The 18,322-nt window shown below is 39.6% G+C and overlaps 2 protein-coding genes across 3 annotated transcripts; one reads left to right on the top strand and one right to left on the bottom strand.

The window, feature by feature from the left end:
• Positions 1-1,599: 1,599 nt before the first annotated feature.
• On the bottom strand, positions 1,600-11,671 carry lrwd1 (leucine-rich repeats and WD repeat domain containing 1). Its single transcript, XM_085421204.1, has 16 exons — positions 11,622-11,671; positions 10,684-10,770; positions 9,944-10,178; positions 8,832-8,951; positions 8,470-8,616; positions 8,293-8,385; positions 7,737-8,114; positions 7,103-7,217; positions 6,853-6,959; positions 6,492-6,702; positions 5,866-5,938; positions 5,518-5,661; positions 5,245-5,348; positions 4,729-4,890; positions 4,043-4,152; positions 1,600-3,080 (listed from the first exon to the last, which is right to left on the bottom strand). The coding sequence occupies exons 2-16, from the start codon at positions 10,761-10,763 to the stop codon at positions 2,928-2,930; spliced, it is 2,232 nt and encodes a 743-aa protein (XP_085277330.1). The 5' UTR covers positions 10,764-10,770; positions 11,622-11,671; the 3' UTR covers positions 1,600-2,927.
• Positions 11,672-12,779: 1,108 nt separating this feature from the next.
• alkbh4 (alkB homolog 4, lysine demthylase) lies at positions 12,780-18,174 on the top strand. Of its 2 annotated transcripts, XM_085421203.1 has the most exons (4): positions 12,785-12,913; positions 14,309-14,402; positions 15,086-15,274; positions 16,275-18,174. In XM_085421203.1, the coding sequence occupies exons 2-4, from the start codon at positions 14,397-14,399 to the stop codon at positions 16,794-16,796; spliced, it is 717 nt and encodes a 238-aa protein (XP_085277329.1). In that variant the 5' UTR covers positions 12,785-12,913; positions 14,309-14,396; the 3' UTR covers positions 16,797-18,174. The 2 variants fall into 2 exon arrangements, with proteins under 2 accessions (XP_085277328.1, XP_085277329.1); XM_085421202.1 differs by lacking the exon at positions 14,309-14,402 and having other exon boundaries at positions 12,780-12,913.
• Positions 18,175-18,322: the final 148 nt, after the last annotated feature.

Here is an 18,322-nt window from a genome sequence, read left to right as displayed (position 1 = left end):
ACAACACCCCGGAGCCCAGAGTCTGCAAAGCCCCCCCCGCAATGTACTGTTCTGTACTGTACTGTACTGGAGGCAAAGCAGGAACAGCCGATTGTCAAATTGCACCAGTCATAAGTTTTATTGGCCGACTTGAGGCTGAAGGGGACATTTTAACATGTATGTTACTTGTGAATCGTTTATGCAGGTAGAATCGAGCTCAGGACCATTAATTAGAATGCCTTTTGCTACTTAGGATTTTTCCTGTTTGTTGAAAAAAACAAAACGTGGTTCAGGGACCTGCAGTTAGTGTTTGCTGTGTGCCTGTTAAGAAGTGAAAAATGCAAATCCCACAAGTTTCACTTCCTGTTAAATAAATGTAAATAATGATAGAGAATGTCCCAACAATCCGCCCCAAGAACCACGGATTGAACCGCCCAGCCTCTTGCCTTTTACTGCCACCCAACACACTTTGAACCCAATCCTCATTGGGGATCCTGTATGTGGTGAGCCCACAGAAGACCCTGTCCCTTAAGCTCCTTCCCCAGACCCGGCCCAAGAGTGCAACTCCAGTAACCCTAACCCCCTAACCCTAATCCAGAGTAAACAGGTCCCTTCATTTTTTTTTTTTTTTTTTTATCTTTCATGGTACCCTCATCCAGGATTTGCCTTGGGAGACCCTACCAAAGGCAAAAGCCCCCTGACAACCCTGGGATCTTAGGATACATAGATCCCAGAAAATAGCTTCCTCCAAACGGTAGATCGCTTCTTGCTTAGAGATAGGGTGAGGAGTTAATAAGTAATTTGGGAGGGAGTCCCAAATGAGTTTTCCAGGCATGTCCTAACAGAAGGAGGGCCGAAAATAGGTGTCACAGGATAGGTGTTAGAAAATGAAATGATGAATAATAAAGAATGATGTGTCATCATTGTGTAGAATTTTTTCAAACTACTGGTGAGAGGGCACTTCTTAATACCTGCTATATTTCAATGTTAGGAAGATGACTAGGGCAGAAACACTGAAGGTGAAGAGAAAGACTCCCTCGGTCTTGTTTTGCACTCATATAGCCTTACATGAAGTGTGGTTGAATTAATACAAAAGTGCATTCTTTCTAAACTGTTAACAAAGGGACTCTGCTGACCTATGAAGACAAAACAGGACAAAAGTCTGAGGTAAAAGTTTGGACATCCTGCATGGTTGGATAACCTGCTCAGTAAAACTTGTTTGGGGAAGTTTTTTTTTGTAGCAGCAAGTCTTTTGATTCTTGTGTAGAGAATTTACAGCCATCCCTGCCAAAGTCTTGGGTTCCCAGGAGTCTCAGAACACCTTTAGGAGATTTCCTATTATTGTTTAGGTTTGTGGACCGGGAGAGTCACGTCAAAACCTTCATCTTACACTTTCTGAGCTGGTCCATTGTAGATTTTTCATAGTTTTGGAACATCTTCTTCTTTTCATCTTTGTCTTTTACAGATACTTCAATGTTTACTCCTGGAAATCATTTGTGTAATTGAATCCATTCTTCTTTGTAGCACCAAAGTACTCCCAGTAAAATAAGCTGAGTGGTTCTTTTCATCTAATTTTTGAACCCCTTTTCCAAACATATGATTCTGTAATGAAATCTTCTGTTTTTATTGTTTGTTTTTTAAGCATATACATTACTGGGCACAGTGGGTAGCAAGCACCCTTCAAGTAAATTCCTTCCAAAGAATGTAGTCTGTGTTTTCAGAGCTAAGGAAAAAACAACCATGCCAGCCACCAAGTGGTTAAAATGAGAATAGTCAATACCAGGTACAACAGAACAACCTGTTTACATCTTTGCTGTACTTCTTAAGAATTCAGACATTTGATTCAACAACAGAATACACTTAAAAGCCAAAAGCAGTTAGAAGCAAGCTAAAAACTTCTTTAATTAAATAAAATAAAAAAAACAGTCCACTTTCAGCTTTAAAGCATAAAAACACAATAAGCACACTGACATGAGAAGTATTCAGAAAAGTAAATGTTGCAGCAGTTTCACTCTTCAGTGTTATCTGATCATTAAAAAAGTAGCACAGGAAAATAAAAGCCTCAATCATTCACATTCAAAAACTATACTTATCAACAAAGCATATATTTCAAAAAAGAAACAAGCCGCAGACTCTTGACGGCTTAAATCTGAATGAACCAATTTAATGTGAAACATGAAGTTTGTTACAGTGAAAATGTGGATAAACTGTAGCCCTTAAAACATCCTGCAGACACTGAGCAGTCTTATTATGTGGAGTCACAATCTGCTGTGTGCTAGGACTGCTTTTTCTGCAAAAACCAGGTCCTTACTGGTGGAAACAAGGGTGATGGAGGGGTGAGACCTTACCACAACACATCATTAAAGTTAGGAATAATTCTTTGACACGAACTCATGACCGTTCTGACATTACACACAGATCTGCTAAAAAAAGTTTAACAAAGCTTTAACTAATTCAAGTTAAACTTAAACCAGCTAAATGGCTTTGTTAATGTTGGGCTCGCTTGTACTTTTACACTGAAGTTTGCACATCCAAACTGTGAAACTGTGCCAGGGAGTAGAAACAAGAAAACAAATTCAGTCATCAGCTGAATTTTGAAGTCCACGGTTCATTATTGTAACCATGTAGATCTAAATGGAGCCGTTTCTGTCCATTCTGGACAAATCAACGGATAATTCTGTCACAGTCAAAGTCACCTAGCTATGATCACCTATAACTCATAACAGCAGCAACTTTAAGTCAAAACAAAAACATCTGAAAATTACAGTTTTATGTTTAAACTCCACATAATACATTATTGTGTAAAAAAAGTAACAGAGTTCTTTTGTTCTTCAGTCTGTGATGCTTTTAGATGCTGATGTAGCATCAACACTCGCAAATTATGAATGTGCACATTTTCAGTAATGGGGCACACTCAGATTCTTTATGGCTGTGCAGTCCATGGTTGCTCAGGGCGACTCCTCTCTCTTCCACACTATCACCATATTCTTGTCACTAAGGGCAACTAGATAGCATAGCTCAGGGTCCATGGCTACGCTGTTGATGGAGGGGCCTTCTACCTTGCCGTGGCCGTTCTTAACTGGGGTCGGCCACTCCAACACCTGCCAAAAACAAACAACATGTTAGTGCTGAGTGGAGAGAAAAGCGAAATGCATCTGAAGTTTAGGCTCATTACACGCAGCCGACGTGAAGCTTTGGAAGTCTCAAATCACTAGTCTTTACATTTCATGTGCAGGCTGAAAGAGGCAAGCAAACTGAGCTCTCTTTAAAGAGTGAAGATGGATAGTGACATTTATTTCATTGAAATGTAGGTTTAAAATGTCTCCATCCTTTACGTTATCTTAATGGCCTGCACAGGCACTCCTGTGCACGATAATCCTGTGTTTATATGTGAGAGCTGGTCATTGTGTAATCTTCCAAAATGAAACAAAAATCAACTACACAGCTCAGATCTCTCATATTTATGGTGGTTGCACACATCTGTTATCAGAGATGCAGACAAAATCTGAGGAAATTATGCTGAAGCTAAAATAATACTTGAATGGCCCGTGTTTATCTATTGTAAGCTTCCTGTGTGCATTCCTGTGCACGTGTATTTCTCTAGGAACAACACAATTAACTGCTTCTGCAAATTTAAATGTCTTGTGAGTGCAAGACAAAGAAACTCTCTCTTTACGGGACTTCAGTGGATTCACACATGAAGGACAATGTTTCAGCCCAGTGCTGAGATCTGGGTATGTTGTGACATCACCAGAAATCCAGCTGGAAAACAAACAAGTGGGCGGATGAAGCTCCATGTGTTTTCACTTTTCAGAGCTAAGATTGTGAAACAACTTTAATAAGACATAAAAGTAAAAGAGAGCAAAAACAAGGACAACGAAGGAAAGTATAACTGATGATTAGGATAACGTTCACTAATCTGAGAGTTTGTTTTGTCTGACTGCAACTACCTCCCAGACTAATTTAATAGACTCATTTTTAGGAAAAAAAAGAACAAACAAACAATCGATATTTCTCTAAACAAGAATCGTAAGAGAAAGCTACTGTCTGAGAATACAGATACCTCAGTGGGCAGTATGGGTTTCCCAGTGTGGAAGCTGTTTTTCTGGAGGTTGGGGATGTGGTATGTCCATATCTTGCCTTTGTCATCACCGCACACCATGTAGGCTTGACCTAATGATAGGAATGAGAACACAGAAAAGTACACGTGGTGAGTATCTGTGATGTTCTTGGTCTAAGCACTAAAGTAGTTTTTTCACAAGTTACTACCAGGAACCTTTAAATGAACTTTAAAGTCCTTCAGGTCATTAGCTGTCTGCATTTCAAGATCTTCTAAATTAGTTCACAGCATAGAGTGATTGAGTTACATCAGCTGTCCTCTCTGTTGTTTCAGAGCTGCAGGTCTGAGTGTGTGGCTTCGGTGAAGGTGTGCACTCATCTATTTGTGCTTTAGAATGTTTTATTTATCTGATTCACCACAATCTGGAGGGTTAAAATCATAACCCTGGAACGTAATTTAGATTGTAAAGTGAAAACATCCAGTTCTACAGTAAAGCCGACAGTCAGGGCAACTATGGAGTGGCTTCAGACCCAGTCTGGACTGTCCTTCTGTGTCCCAGCTCCCAAAATATCTGTGGTGACCGGAAGATGGCAGTTAATGAGCTTACTGCCTTTGTCTACACTGATGATGACCTGAAATGACGACTGAATGTTAAATGCATCAGAACTGATGAGATGAGGTGAACTTACCAGGACAGGTGTTGAGAGCCAGGTAGGGAATCTGAGTGTTGGTCCACTGCAGCTCAGCCAGAACCACAGCACGCACTGCTTTGCTCTTCTTGTCAGGCCGCTGAACCTTGGTCCTGCTCCAGCTCCACAGGTAGATGCAACCATACAGGTAGTTCTTGGATGCTATCATAATTGACAGAGCGCGCAAAAGATTAGGAAAAAAAATGAGAAAAGGGAAGTCAGGAATAGTAATAAGCAGGAGATTTTAAGCTAGACAATTTTATTTATGTAGCACCAATTTACAACAGAAGTCACCTCAAGGCGATTGATATTGTACAGTGAGACTATGACACTACAGAGTGCCAGAGTCAGATCCTCAAACTTAAATGAAGTCAGGACCAACCTGGACTGACTGCCAACGCCAAGCATCGCTGAAAGGTCTAATTATATCCAGCATGAGTCAATGTTTCCAGCTCAGAGTGGCATGTGTTTAAAGGCACTGTAAATAAAACTACAGTGGTATTGTGGTACACTTACCCACTATGTCATCATTAAGAAAACTCAGGCCGTCCACCGTGTGGTAGTCATGGTCTTTGTCTTCCTTCTTGTATATGGGGAAAGTTATCTCCATTTCCTCTGACCTACCAAGGAGATAAAAACAAAAACACTGTAATTGTTTCTGGGTGGGCCACATATGTATTCATAGTTTTCTCATTAAAACATCAGTGAACAGATATAGTGAGCCAGTATAGTCTAGGTCACTGACTGTCACCAGAATAAAAGGTAGACTGGGAGAGATTCAAATCTCACCTCTTACTGGTGTTGTTGGCACCGAGCTGTGTGTTGTAGCAGTGCAAGCCGTCCTCACAGGCAGTCAGTAGGTGTGCACTGGGAGCAGTGGGGGGCAAGCAGATGTGCAGAGGGGTGGTACCGATTTCCAATACCAGCAGCTGACTGGAGGGTCAAACAGCAAATTTTCAACATCACAGTCTGAACTGTTCATCTTAATGTCAATGGTAGCAGTTTGAAAAAACATAAAAAATATATTTAAAAATGTATTATTGATAAACAGTTATATATTTTAGAAAAGTCAGTACAACAGATGTGATCTGCTAAAGAAATTGCATCGCAAACACTTTTCCTGGCAGAAAGACTCACACAACTTTGAAGTTGTACTGGCTGTCCACCCCGCCGATATCCCACATCAAGATCTTGTTGTCGTACGATCCCGCTACAAGACAGAAGTTGAGGCGGTGTTACTTTACAAGTAACCCACTTTAAACAAGAGCAAATCAAACTATGTAAAGCCCACTACTCTAACAGGTGAGCAAATTATTGCTAAAGCAATATCAGTGAGATGTGAGGACTTAAGAGCAGGCATAGCTAAGAATACAACTAGAACACAGAGACAGGAGTGTCACTTTCCATAGCCAACTGTTTACAAACGGCATCAGATCCCTAAAACCTTAAAAAATATATCTAACAGAGAGAAAAACATGAGCAGAAAACAGTCCAGCAAACATTCAAAGAGGTGGTAATAATTCCTAACTGGACAATTACACTACATCAGATCACAGCTGAAGCAGAGGTTGATATGTAAACAATGGTAAATGATTACAACAGACATGGGTAATCACCTCGCTATTCATTTGTTTTCTCTTTATAAGTTTAAGCCTGACAAAAGATTTATTTACAAACCATCTGATTCTCTGTCAGAACTTTAAACTCCCAATTTTTATCCATACTCGCTATTATGGTTTGAGTTTGTGTAATTAATTACTCACTGAAGAGGAAGTTTCCCTGCTGGTGGTTAAATCGGAGGACAGACAGCGCCTTTCGGCTGGCTCTGAACTCTCCGTAGGCCACGTTGTTTCTGGGATGAATCAGTTTGACTATCCCTCTCTTCCCACCGGCTGCAAGAATGCTGCAGTGCTGCGCTGAAGCATTGCCTCCTCTGGACATCAGCACTGTAGTCCAGGCCAGGGAGAAGAACTCCTGGTGTAAAGGAAAGCAACAGACAGAGAGCTTTATTGTTTTCTTGCCATTATGAACCAAGTATCCTACGAGTCTGAGCAAAAGACAGAGAGAAAATTCAGGTTTTTAAAGCCTAACTACTGCAGACTAATCCAAATAAATGGAGCATACCTCCCCGGGAACTTTGTACTTCTTCATCACCATCCCCATTTCACAGTCAATCAAACAGATAGAGTCTCCTCCACAAGTAGCGACCAAACGACTTCCTCCAGCGTTGCCTGTTAATAAAGATAAAAAGCCTGAGTTTAATCCCACATTTACAAAAAACAACAACTTTCAAATCTCTTTCTTCTAATCCTTAAAGCTTTGTTTGACTTGGAGATGCCCTGCAACTGTTTTTCAACGTGTATTCAAACAATACCAGCAGAATCAGGCAGTGGCTGGAAAGCACAGGCCCACAGCTGGGTGGAGAAGTCCTCTAAGCTGTCCTGTTTGCTGTGGCACTGAAGAACATGGAGCGGCTTGAGATGCACCGGCTGTTGGAGGAAGGAATCATGAGATGGAGAAGGGAGATAGGGGGAGAAACTTTAATGAAGGCACAATCTGATGATACCTATAGTGATGCTACCAATACTGATGCACACAAAGCTCGAGCAAAAAAAAAAGAAAAGTGGGGGGTTCACAGCTATTTTGACAATAAACCAGGTTATTAGACAAAAGAAAAGACCTGTTGGAGCTAAATGAAAAATTAAAGAAGAGCCAAATTACTAAAATTCATCAAGAGGGGACATATGTTCTGTACCAGCTGCCAGATGTACAAGTCTGCATGGAAACACAGACTAATACTGCCACCTACTGGCTGTCTCAAGATACATTTTGACTTCAGGTATGTTTTTTCCTTTTTTTTAAATTTTTTTTAGATCTTTTGTCTTGGGAATTCAGACAGATCAATTTTCCAGTGATCAATGGCATTGGCAGCAAATTTCCTGAGAATCTGACTGGCCAGACTAAAATTTAAATGACTGCATTTAGCAAAGAAGGTATATTTCCCTTACCTGTGTGTCGCTGCGAATTTCTACTGTTTGCAGCATGTCAGCATCTCTCCGTGAATCCTTTTTGCCCAAACTTTCCTTCCGTTTCTTCTGAGCATCATCCTCGCTGGTTTGCTGCTCTTGAAAACTTCTCTTGGGTCTCTCTGATCTCCTCTCTCCCCTGCTCGGGGTAATGGGAGGCCGACTTGTTTTGCTGGGGACATTCCTGATTGTGTCGATTGGATCTTGTGTCTGAGGCTTGAGGCGGAATCTCGACTGGCGTGGACTGTCTGAGGCTGCAGAGGCTGCGGGATCTGTGCGAGGCTTTTTGTGAGGCCTCAGTCTTATGCTGGTGTCTATAACTGATTCAGTTTGTTTCCTCTTTGCGGGCTTCGAGACATCCTGTGTAAGACGAAGCCACTGTATGAACTTTAAATCTTCTAACATCATCATCAGCTGACTACAGAACTTTGGATATAAAAGCATATTCTGGACTAAAGCAGAGACACTAAGTAGGAAGCTGCTGCTCTCTGGTGCAACTTCATTAATGCAGCAATATTTAGTGCACACAATGACTCACAGAGTTATTTTGAGTGCCTGTAGTCTCCACGCTATCAACTTCTTTCTTTGGTTCTGTCAGTGAGAGAAGATACTCCTTAGCTAATATCCCCACCTAGGATCCAAAGGAGACAAAGAAGAAGTTATTAAATGTAACAGAAAGCAGCCAAAAACAAGTGCTAAAGCACTCTAAACTTACCCTCCACCTGGTGAAGTCACTGACTGAATTGGGCCCAAATTTAACTTGATAAGAAGCAGTGCTGACAAACTTGCTCTCCAAGACATCTATTTTCTCTGCTGTGATGGGATCAGGGAGGCAGAAGCTATTCTCCCAAAGAGCAGCAATCTAAAATAAACAGCAATAGTTAGGACAGCGATTCCAGGCTACGTGATGAAACGATGACGCATTGCCACATCTGGGCCAGAAGTATTTTTTTTTTCCAAAACAACAGCTGCTAAAAATCATTTTTTGGTGCATGTTATGACTTTGTACAGTATCAAATGCAGGAACATTAACACCAACACCATGAAGTAGAGCAAAATAAGATATTAGTTCCATACCCTGGTCCTCAGATTATCACTGTAGACATAACGCAAGTGGTTGGCATAAGTACTGACATCTTTACCGTTGTAAATCCTCAGATTGGGCAGCAACACCATCAGCTTGTAAGTGTCACTCACCTGATAACCAAAAGAAACGTTAACAATTAAGTCAGTGTGGCGGCATTTTATGATGAAGGGACCTAAAAAAGCAGTCTCTCTGTGAACACTTTCAAACATACTGTACATTTGATATGACTGTGCAAATGTGGAAGACACTGGAGATCACAGCAAAAAAGGAAAAGAGTTTAATTCCTCCATTATTTGCAGTTCAGTGAATGATTTATACTTCAGAATTATTATGTAATTACTCATTCTGATCACTGAGCTGACAAAGATCATATATATTTGTTGTGTGCCAGCTATTTGATCTTGTTTATGAGTGGCAGCCAATCAGAAGCAAATGATGAAAATGAGCGGAAACCATTTTTAAAAGAATTTCTCTGCTAATAATACAGTTTTCATTGGGGCACTGGGATAATAAGAATGCAGGGATGTGTTTTGCTTTATCATATGAATCACCTAGAAAAACAACCAGATCCTACAGAGGAGCAAGGATTTCCTTATTTCCATTTATCATCTGCAGGATAGTGGGGGCTGAAACTGTGTCTCTTTCACAGTGGGGGGAAAAGGCTGGACAACAGTCTATCTTAGAGTTGACACAAAAAAGAGCCATTCACACCTACAGGACTTCATTTCACATCATCAGCATGTGTTTGCATTGCAGGAGGAAACCCTTAAGACAGAATACACAAACTCAGCAGACAAAGGCCTGAGCTGGCTGAGGGAGTCAAACACATGAATATTTTATTGTCATGACAACTGATGCAGGGTGCTCCCTTGCAATGCTAACACTAATAATCAGCTGATATGATCATTCAGCAATGTGGCCTGACTCAAATATTTCTCCATGAGCCAAGCCAGACAGCAGTAGGTGTAGATGTATGTGATTTTATGAAATACTGATGACAAGTGTCAGTTATAACCTGTTCATGTATTTGCCATTTGTGCTGTAGCTGCAAAGAGTGACACTAAAACAGGAGTGTAAGGAGAAAACAAAGCGATGTGCTCACAGTGATGTAGAGGTTGCCATCCATCCTCAGCTCTTCTACGTTGCTTAGCGAGTCCAGAGTGGTAACGTCCTCGATCTGGTTGTCGCTCAGGTCCAGGAAACGAAGAGCAGGAAGCTCCAGGTTCTTGGGAAATTCCTGCAGCATGTTTCCAGAAAGATCCAACTTCTCCAGAGACTGGAGACGGGACAGCAGCTTGACAGGTAGATCCTGAAGCTTCAACCTCATCTTAGACAGGCTGAAACACAAAGAGCACCAAAGTTAGTGTTTCCATGGGGTATGAAATAAAATTACATATGACACCGTTTAGTGATTATAGTATTACATCTATAATCATTTATTTAAATCTTATTGCATACACACAAATATCACAAAAGTATAAAAATATTTCCATTAATTCAATGTTTTATTCCAGTTTTTAAATAGCCAACTGGAAAATGTCTTTGACTATTAGGGCCTTAGCTGTTTATGTGCACTCAGCATTGGTATAAATGTCATGGTCATTTAGGGCTTCATAATTTCCAGGGTGGAATGAATGGATACATTTTAATTACTTTAAAAAAACAAGAATCATCATAAAAATACCATGACAATCATGCCCATGATGAGTGGATGTAAACTTGTCACCACAACTGTAACTAAGCATTACCAGTTTACTTCAGTGCAACTTTAACAGCAAGACAGCAAGACACCTACAGGGCATAATAAGAAGAATAAGAATAAGAAGAATAAGAAGTCCTTACTTCAAAGTCATGATTTGCTCCAGTTTGTTGGCTTTTGGAGAGGCTTTCTCCAGTAAAAGTTTCTCAGTGATTTTTTCCATCGCTTATCTGCAGGAAGAAGCACAATTCAGGAGTGAAGATGGCAAACTGAAGCTAGGGCTGAGAGAAGTGTCCTCCTAGTTTGTTTATATTGTCAATCCTGTTCTAATCACACAACCAGAGCACCGCCCACATGGCCAAAACAAACTGACTACATCAAGGACTGAAACTCCGTAAAAGCTCTTTAAGAATATAATTAGATACAAACAATAGGGTAAGGTCTGTAACTGCTTTAGAAGGCCTGATTAGTAATCAACACCACTGATCAGCCTCGAGAACAATGAAAATTCCTGTGGATGAGAAACGCTGTAGTACAGACAAAGACTTAGAAAAGTAGATTTGTGTTTAATATTATTACACAGATATTGTTTACAACTGAGCTTGTTCCACTTGTTTTAGCTGATCTAATTACTCTTTTTTGGCATTTTTTCCATTTAGCAATTAAAATCCCCTCTAGCTCCTCAGCATGATGAATCTGTTAAAGAAATGGAAGATTTCCTCCAAAAACAGTTTACAATAAATTAGCGGCTATTCAACAATAACAGGCTAAATGCGATTTCATAACGCGCTATCCTTTAAGTAACGTTATCATAACGTCTATATAGAGATCCATACATACTAAGGTGAGGAAGGATATTTCACTTAAAGAAGATGAGAAAGTGTTATATGAGAATAAGTTTGAGTTTCTTCTAGCTAACCACGTTGCAGTGCCGACAGCCGTATATATCTCTATATATTTATATTTCTCGGCTACAAACACAAATAACAATTATTGGCTTAATTAGAGCAAGCGTTAGTGGTTTTGATTTTATTATTAAACAACTTAAAACTTGCCAATATCTGTGATTAATATCACTTACCAAACACTTGAGCGAACTCAAAACACTCTTGCCGAAACCGAGCTTTCCCGGGGAAATGTTACGTATATCCGGTGGGCGTGGTTTAAACACGAGATTGTTTTTACAGCCTGGGTTTTGCCTGCCAGGCACTAACCTTAACCCTATGACAATTGTACAATAACTTAGTTTTTATTAATATGATTCTTTTTCATTTACGTTAAGCACATTGAGTTTAAGTGTAATTAAAAGTGCTGTATAAATTAAATTGACATTGATTTAAAATTACGTTATTTTAAGTTCTTTGGATCACAAAGAAGTGAAATAGTATTGACATTTCATTCCAAAAAGCCATCATCTGAATATTTTCTGCTTTTGTATAGTTCCAATGTGATAAAACAAAAAAGGTAAAATTCATGTCATTTTTGAATGATTTAGTTGAAGTTGTGCCGTTAATCACCACTCAGAACATTTTCAGGATGTGGTTCAAAAGAAAGGGTCTAGAACTGAAGAGTAGATTATGCTGTCTGTAGCCCCTGAAATGCATTCATTCTGGCACTCCCAGTTTAGAGCAATGAACAATGAAGACTTTAACAGAACGGCAAGGAGGGGCAAGAGGTCTAGGCAGGGTGGCACTGAAGTATATGAAAATCTCTTATATGTTAACGGAGTCAACAAAATATCCGCAAAAACACTTTAAAATTATTTATTGTACCATTATCTGTTCTAAGAAAACAAAGGCAATAAGAGGCTTTTGGACAAACAAGCAAACAGTTTTTACAAGTATTTTAAGGACATAAAAGTTGGAGGGCAGATTTTTAAGGCAGCCACTCCCGACATTTACCCTTATATCACGATCAACAATCTCTCTATATATATATATGAATAAATATATATATATATATATATATATATATATATATATATATATATATATATATATATATATATATATATATATATATATATATATATATATATATATGTGTGTGTGTGTGTGTGTGTGTGTGTGTGTGTGTGTGTGTGTGTGTGTGTGTGTGTGTATTTTTTATATTCAGAAATGTGCTTTCTTATTTGCATCCTCTTTTAGCTTTGGTTGGATAATTCTCAAACCCTGAAAATACCCGCATTCTCCGCTAGGTGTCGATAAAAAATGTTTTCGTTTGCTGCCTCTTCCTGACACAAGAAGAAGATGCAGGATGATGGCTCCCGACACCAGTGACGACGTGCCTTCATGCGCTTGTAAAGGTGTCCGCCGGTGTCTCGTTTGCGAAGGGTTGAAAGAGAAAGTACAACCGGAGGCGAGTGAATCAAAGGTACTGTTTTCCAACAGAATACTTATATATTGTGCTTATAACAGTTAAAAAAATAATCAAATACTGCTAACAGCATCGCACACACAACAAGCTACGGGTGCCCTCTGAGGACATTCCATCCTTATTAAAGGGATATTACTGCGGTTATAAATGTGTGCCAACAGCTAGTGATGGCCAAATGAAGCTTTCCGAAGCACTGAAGCTTGTATTGAAAAACGGTTCATTACTCGAAGCTTTTCAACACAGTCCTCTCCGGTGACATCTGGTGGTGAAAATTTTGAAGAGCAGCTTGAATCTGCAAAATAAAACGGACTGCTCAATTATCACTGCTCACTCAAGAGTGGAGTTCTCTCTGATATTGGGCCACCGTTCCGTTGCTTTGAACATGTAATTGGTTTTGTTTTCTCGATTGGGGGGCTGAAAAAAATGTAATGCGTATCTGCGTAATACATTTTGATCAATAAACTTTCCCTATTTAAACATGCACTATGGTGTGGCCTTTCTTTGCTCATAACTCCTTGATGTTGGTAAATACAATAAGTGAGCAATATATATAATATACATATGAGAATGCACAGCACATTATGGAGTATGCCCCTGCTGTGAAGTCCTGCCTCCATCTACTTGTCGTTTAATCACTGGACAGCTGGACAGGTTCATACAAAATATTAGATTAGGCCAATTCCTATACATATTTTTGACCTAGGGGTGGGACTGATTGTGAACTGGAAAGGGAAAATGCTTAGGGAGCTGAGTACGGCTGCATCGTCACTGATTTGTAGAATCATTTTGATTCGATACAGGATCCGATTCAATTTGATTGGAATCTGGAAAGTTTTGCCTCAGTCAGAACTATTACAATTCTGATCATTTAACAGTATATATCCATAATTTCATATCTATTAAAAGAAAGCTGACACATGTTAGACTTAATTAGAGATGTAAACAGAGAGTTATGAACCTGCAGCTGCAGAAGCCAGCGGAAAAAAAAAAAGAGGCAAACACAGCGCGGACCCGACGACACATCAAAATCTGATTCTGACGCGTCGGGTCCGCGCTCTGTGTTCACGTTTGTATGCAGAATCCGTAAACCTGCTCCTAGTTACTGTTTTAGCTGTATGGTGTTTGACGACATGTTGTGAGGTTTAACCTGAGATGCTGGCGTTTCAGGCATAATAACGTTAATTTACAAATCGACACGGGATTTTAATGAATCAATATCACTTTATTCAATTTAGCATGGATTGTAATCAGAAAGGCGATAATCAAAACCCACCCCTAATCAAGAACTTGCAAAGTAAAAACATGATCTATGTAAGGTAGCCCTTTTGTTATTTACATTTAAAAAGAGGATTAGTGTTACTGTGCGCTGGCTGAGTCTGTTTCTTTTCTTAGAAATAGTTTCTCCTGCCCTGGAGAAAATCCACTTGCATGGAACAGAAGAGGCTGTGGAGTGCAGGAACCACACTGCAAGCTGGTAGATATGCAGGTATTCCTGGGTCCTGCAGACTATCACCTAAAAACAATAAACAAAATGATTTTCTAAACTGTGTAGCAATGTAATGTACGTATAGTGTCAAATACATTGTTGTAGTCTTCATTAGCTTTAATTCACATGGAAGTGTTCCTAAAGTCATATGCTGTAATGATATTTACATTATGAAAACATGATTTTGGACATTTCAAGTTTTTCACTTCGGCAGATAAAATGAATTGAGCAAAATCAACTCAAAATATTCCCACACGCCAGAACGTCCTCTCTTCCTCGCTGGCTCCATATCTGTCAGTGGAATGATCACCTCGTCGCTATCTGTCACCATCAACACACTCCACGAATCCCGTGGATGATTCACTTCCTTATATCCGTTTGAATCAGGTACCGAAGCAGTTACGTGCGTAATGAAGCTTCGGACGTCACTGGTCACGTGACTTTTGCCAAACGAAGCAAGCCTCGACACAGTGCTTCTGAACCAGTGTGTTGTTTTTTTCGACACACGCTCCGGAGCGTCAGCTTCAAGCGGGCCATCACTACCAACAGCGTTTGTCATTATAACAAAAAGGCATTCACTACAAACTGTCAATTTCATCGCCAAAATAATAATAATTCTAGGAATACATTTGCATTACTGTATAAATAACGATGTTTTTCTATTTATCTATCTTTCTGTGAAGATTGTCCATCATTTCCTCTACGATCCTCAGTCGAGGCTCGCTGTTGGAAAAGATGCCCAGGCTGCATCCTTCCCCTTTTCTGGGGTCTTTCTGTGGGAGAACTTCATATCAGAAGAGGAAGAGAAGGAGCTCATATGTGCGATGGACCAGGATGTGTGGAAGGAGTCGCAGTCCGGTCGAAGAAAACAGGTAAGCATGTTATCAAATAAAAACAGACAAAACATTTTTGTTTAGACTATGATTTATAGAAGCGATTATCAGGGCTGTAAAGTCAATATAAGTGCCAGTCCGAGTTTACTCAGGTCATCAACAGTGATTCACAGAGAGTTTGAGTCATACTTCTCCATGCTGCCTTCAACACTGTTGATTGTTGATCGTGATATTTTAATTCAAAGGCTTCGTGATTCAGTTTCTCGATTGGGTTTCATCATGACTAAAGGGTAAATGTTTCTATGTGTCAGTTAATATTTTTAGAACTGCAGAAATAAACATTCTGTCAGTGGTTACTTTTTAACCTTATCATCTAACTCACAGGTGTCGAACTCCAGGCCTCGAGGGCCGGTGTCCTGCAGGTTTTAGATGTGTCCTTGATCCAACACAGCTGATTTAAATGGCTAAATTACCTCCTCAACATGTCTTGAAGTTCTCCAGAGGCCTGGTAATGAACTGATCACTTGATTCAGGTGTGTTGACCCAGAGTGAGATCTAAAACCTGCAGGACACCGGCCCCCGAGGCCTGGAGTTCGACACCTCTGAAACCTGTTCACAAATTATGAAGCTACGTTGATGACATTAACTTGTGGATGTCTAGAATCTTTCTAGAAATGAATAGAGACAAGATAGAAAAATCCAAAAAAGTCAGAGACAGAGAAAATTTGTTCATATTTATTATCCCTTTCTCTGAAACACAATGAACAAGTCAGGCACCTTGGCATCATTTTGGACTGTGGTCTCAGTTTTGATAATCATATTAATAAAATAACCAGAATTGCTTTCTGCTACTTAAAAATGTATAGGTTAGAAAATTCTTATCTTCTATTTGATATATGTAGTATGGAAAGTGTGTGTGTGTGTGTGTGTGTGTGTGTGTATATATATATATATATATATATATATATATATATATATATATATATATATATATATATATATATATATATATTAGTAATGGAGTCCAATATTGTTGCAGGACTTTGGCCCGAAGGTGAACTTCAAGAAAAAGAAAGTGCGTGTGGGTGGCTTCAGTGGACTCCCTGCTTTGAGCCATAAACTTGTGCTTCGGATGTATCAGGAATCAACTCTAGCTGCCTTCCAGCCAGTGGAGCAGTGCAACTTGGATTATCATCCTGAGCGAGGTGCAGCCATTGATCCACACTTAGACGATTCTTGGCTATGGGGGGAGCGCTTAGTCACCATTAACATGTTGTCAGACACTACACTCACCATGTCTCTGGAGCTGGGCCTGCCAGAGCTGGGACTAACAGGGGAGGTCCATGTAGCTGTGCACCTTCCTCGCAGATGTTTAGTAGTTTTATACGGCGAGGCACGGCATATATGGAAACACGCCATTCACAGGAAGGACATTCATATACGTAGAGTCTGCAGCACCTACAGAGAGCTATCTGCAGAGTTCCTGCCTGGAGGGCAGCAGGCAGACCTCGGAGCCCAGCTGTTGAATATCGCCTTGAACTTCCAAGGCTCTCCGGTTTAATCTAATTTGATGGATCCAGAGGGAGCTGCAATCTAAATCACTTGGACTTGTCTTAAACTGTGAAGATGTGTCCTTTAAGGCACCCTAGGGCTTGTTTGCTGGATCTGTGCCAGCTCCCCAAACAGTGAGCAGTGCTCACGAGGCTTGTGTGCATTAATTAGTTGAACATCTGCTTTGCTGCGAAGCCAAGCTGAAGTCAAATTGCTTTGGAAAAAATGTTGGGGAGAAATTGTTTTAAAATAGCTGCAATGTCATTATTTTATTCCACCACAAACTTCAATTTTCTTTTTGTTTTATGACAAATGGAGAGAAAATATACATACACACTTATTTAGTGTTTGGATGATGGAGAGCACAGCCTTACACATCTCTTTAATGGTTCAAATCTGGTGAATGGTATGGCCAGAGTAGATACCTTAATAATAATAATTTAGTAAGCTTGATTATTTTTATTGTGTCAAAATAATTTTAAATATGGCCTTTAAAGTGAATTGTTGCACTGAATTGCATTTCTGTCTCTGTCATTCTTGGAAATAGACGGTCTCAGATTACAGATGTTTAAAAGTGGAAGCTTTTATTGACACATATAAATATGTGTGTGTGTGTAGAGAGAGACTGACACAAACCTAATCTTTGACGTTGTGATGATAAGGACAAATCTTTGATGACAAGCTGAATAGAGAATTATATACTTGTTGGGATTGAAGCTTTTTTTTTTCTCCTTCAGAACTGCAGTTGTAATTGTTAAGTTAAACATTTAACAGTAAAGTATGACTTAAAACAAAAACAAATCTGATTGCAAAAGTGAATCAAAAGATCTGTCACCTGAAACAATCATGTGCAATAGCTGCCCTTTAATATCTGGCTTTGTTGAATCAGCAGTGGCTGCGAGTCATTGTTCGGAAACCCAGTTTGTCCAGTTCCCGATGAGTTCTCAGACACAGAGTGAGAACTACAAACAGGATGTGGCCCGCACACTCAAAACTGACTGCCTTTACAAAGTTTTTGTGTTCAAGTCATTCTTCTTGAAGTCATTGTCTATTTAAAAGAAACAGGAAATGTGCAATGGTGTCAAAGCTTTTATTTTTCAGTTCTCTAAATGTGTTTTTGAGGTTGCTGCCGTTATCCACACATTTAGCTTCAGTGGTCACAGATGTCTGTATTCACAACACGTCTCCGGTTCATCCAGCTGGCAACATATGAATTTGATTAAGGACTACAAACATGAAGACAAAACCTTTATTGTTACTGTGTTCAGGATGTAGAGGGATTGGTAGTGCCGCTGCTGCTTAGTGATTTACTTTGTGATATTTAAAGGAAAAAATAAATTATATTGTAAAAGAGAGAACTTTTCAATAAAAAGCCAGGGTCAAATGAATTATTGTCTTCTGTATTTCCTGAATAGAGTGTTATTTCTGCTGGGGTTTGGAGCAATTTCTAATAACATTTTTCATGTTGGGGGAAATGAATTGTCACTGGAGAGATTACTTTACTAAACAATACATTTTTAAAAGAAAGCAGTTAAA

Source organism: Rhamphochromis longiceps, linkage group LG10 (genome assembly GCF_057381845.1).
Source record: "Rhamphochromis longiceps isolate RC_006_pf linkage group LG10, R_longiceps_female_GT1.1, whole genome shotgun sequence".
Classification (NCBI taxonomy): Eukaryota; Metazoa; Chordata; class Actinopteri; order Cichliformes; family Cichlidae; genus Rhamphochromis; species Rhamphochromis longiceps.
Note: the sequence above shows the minus strand (reverse complement) of the source record. Positions and strands in the feature narration are given on the sequence as shown.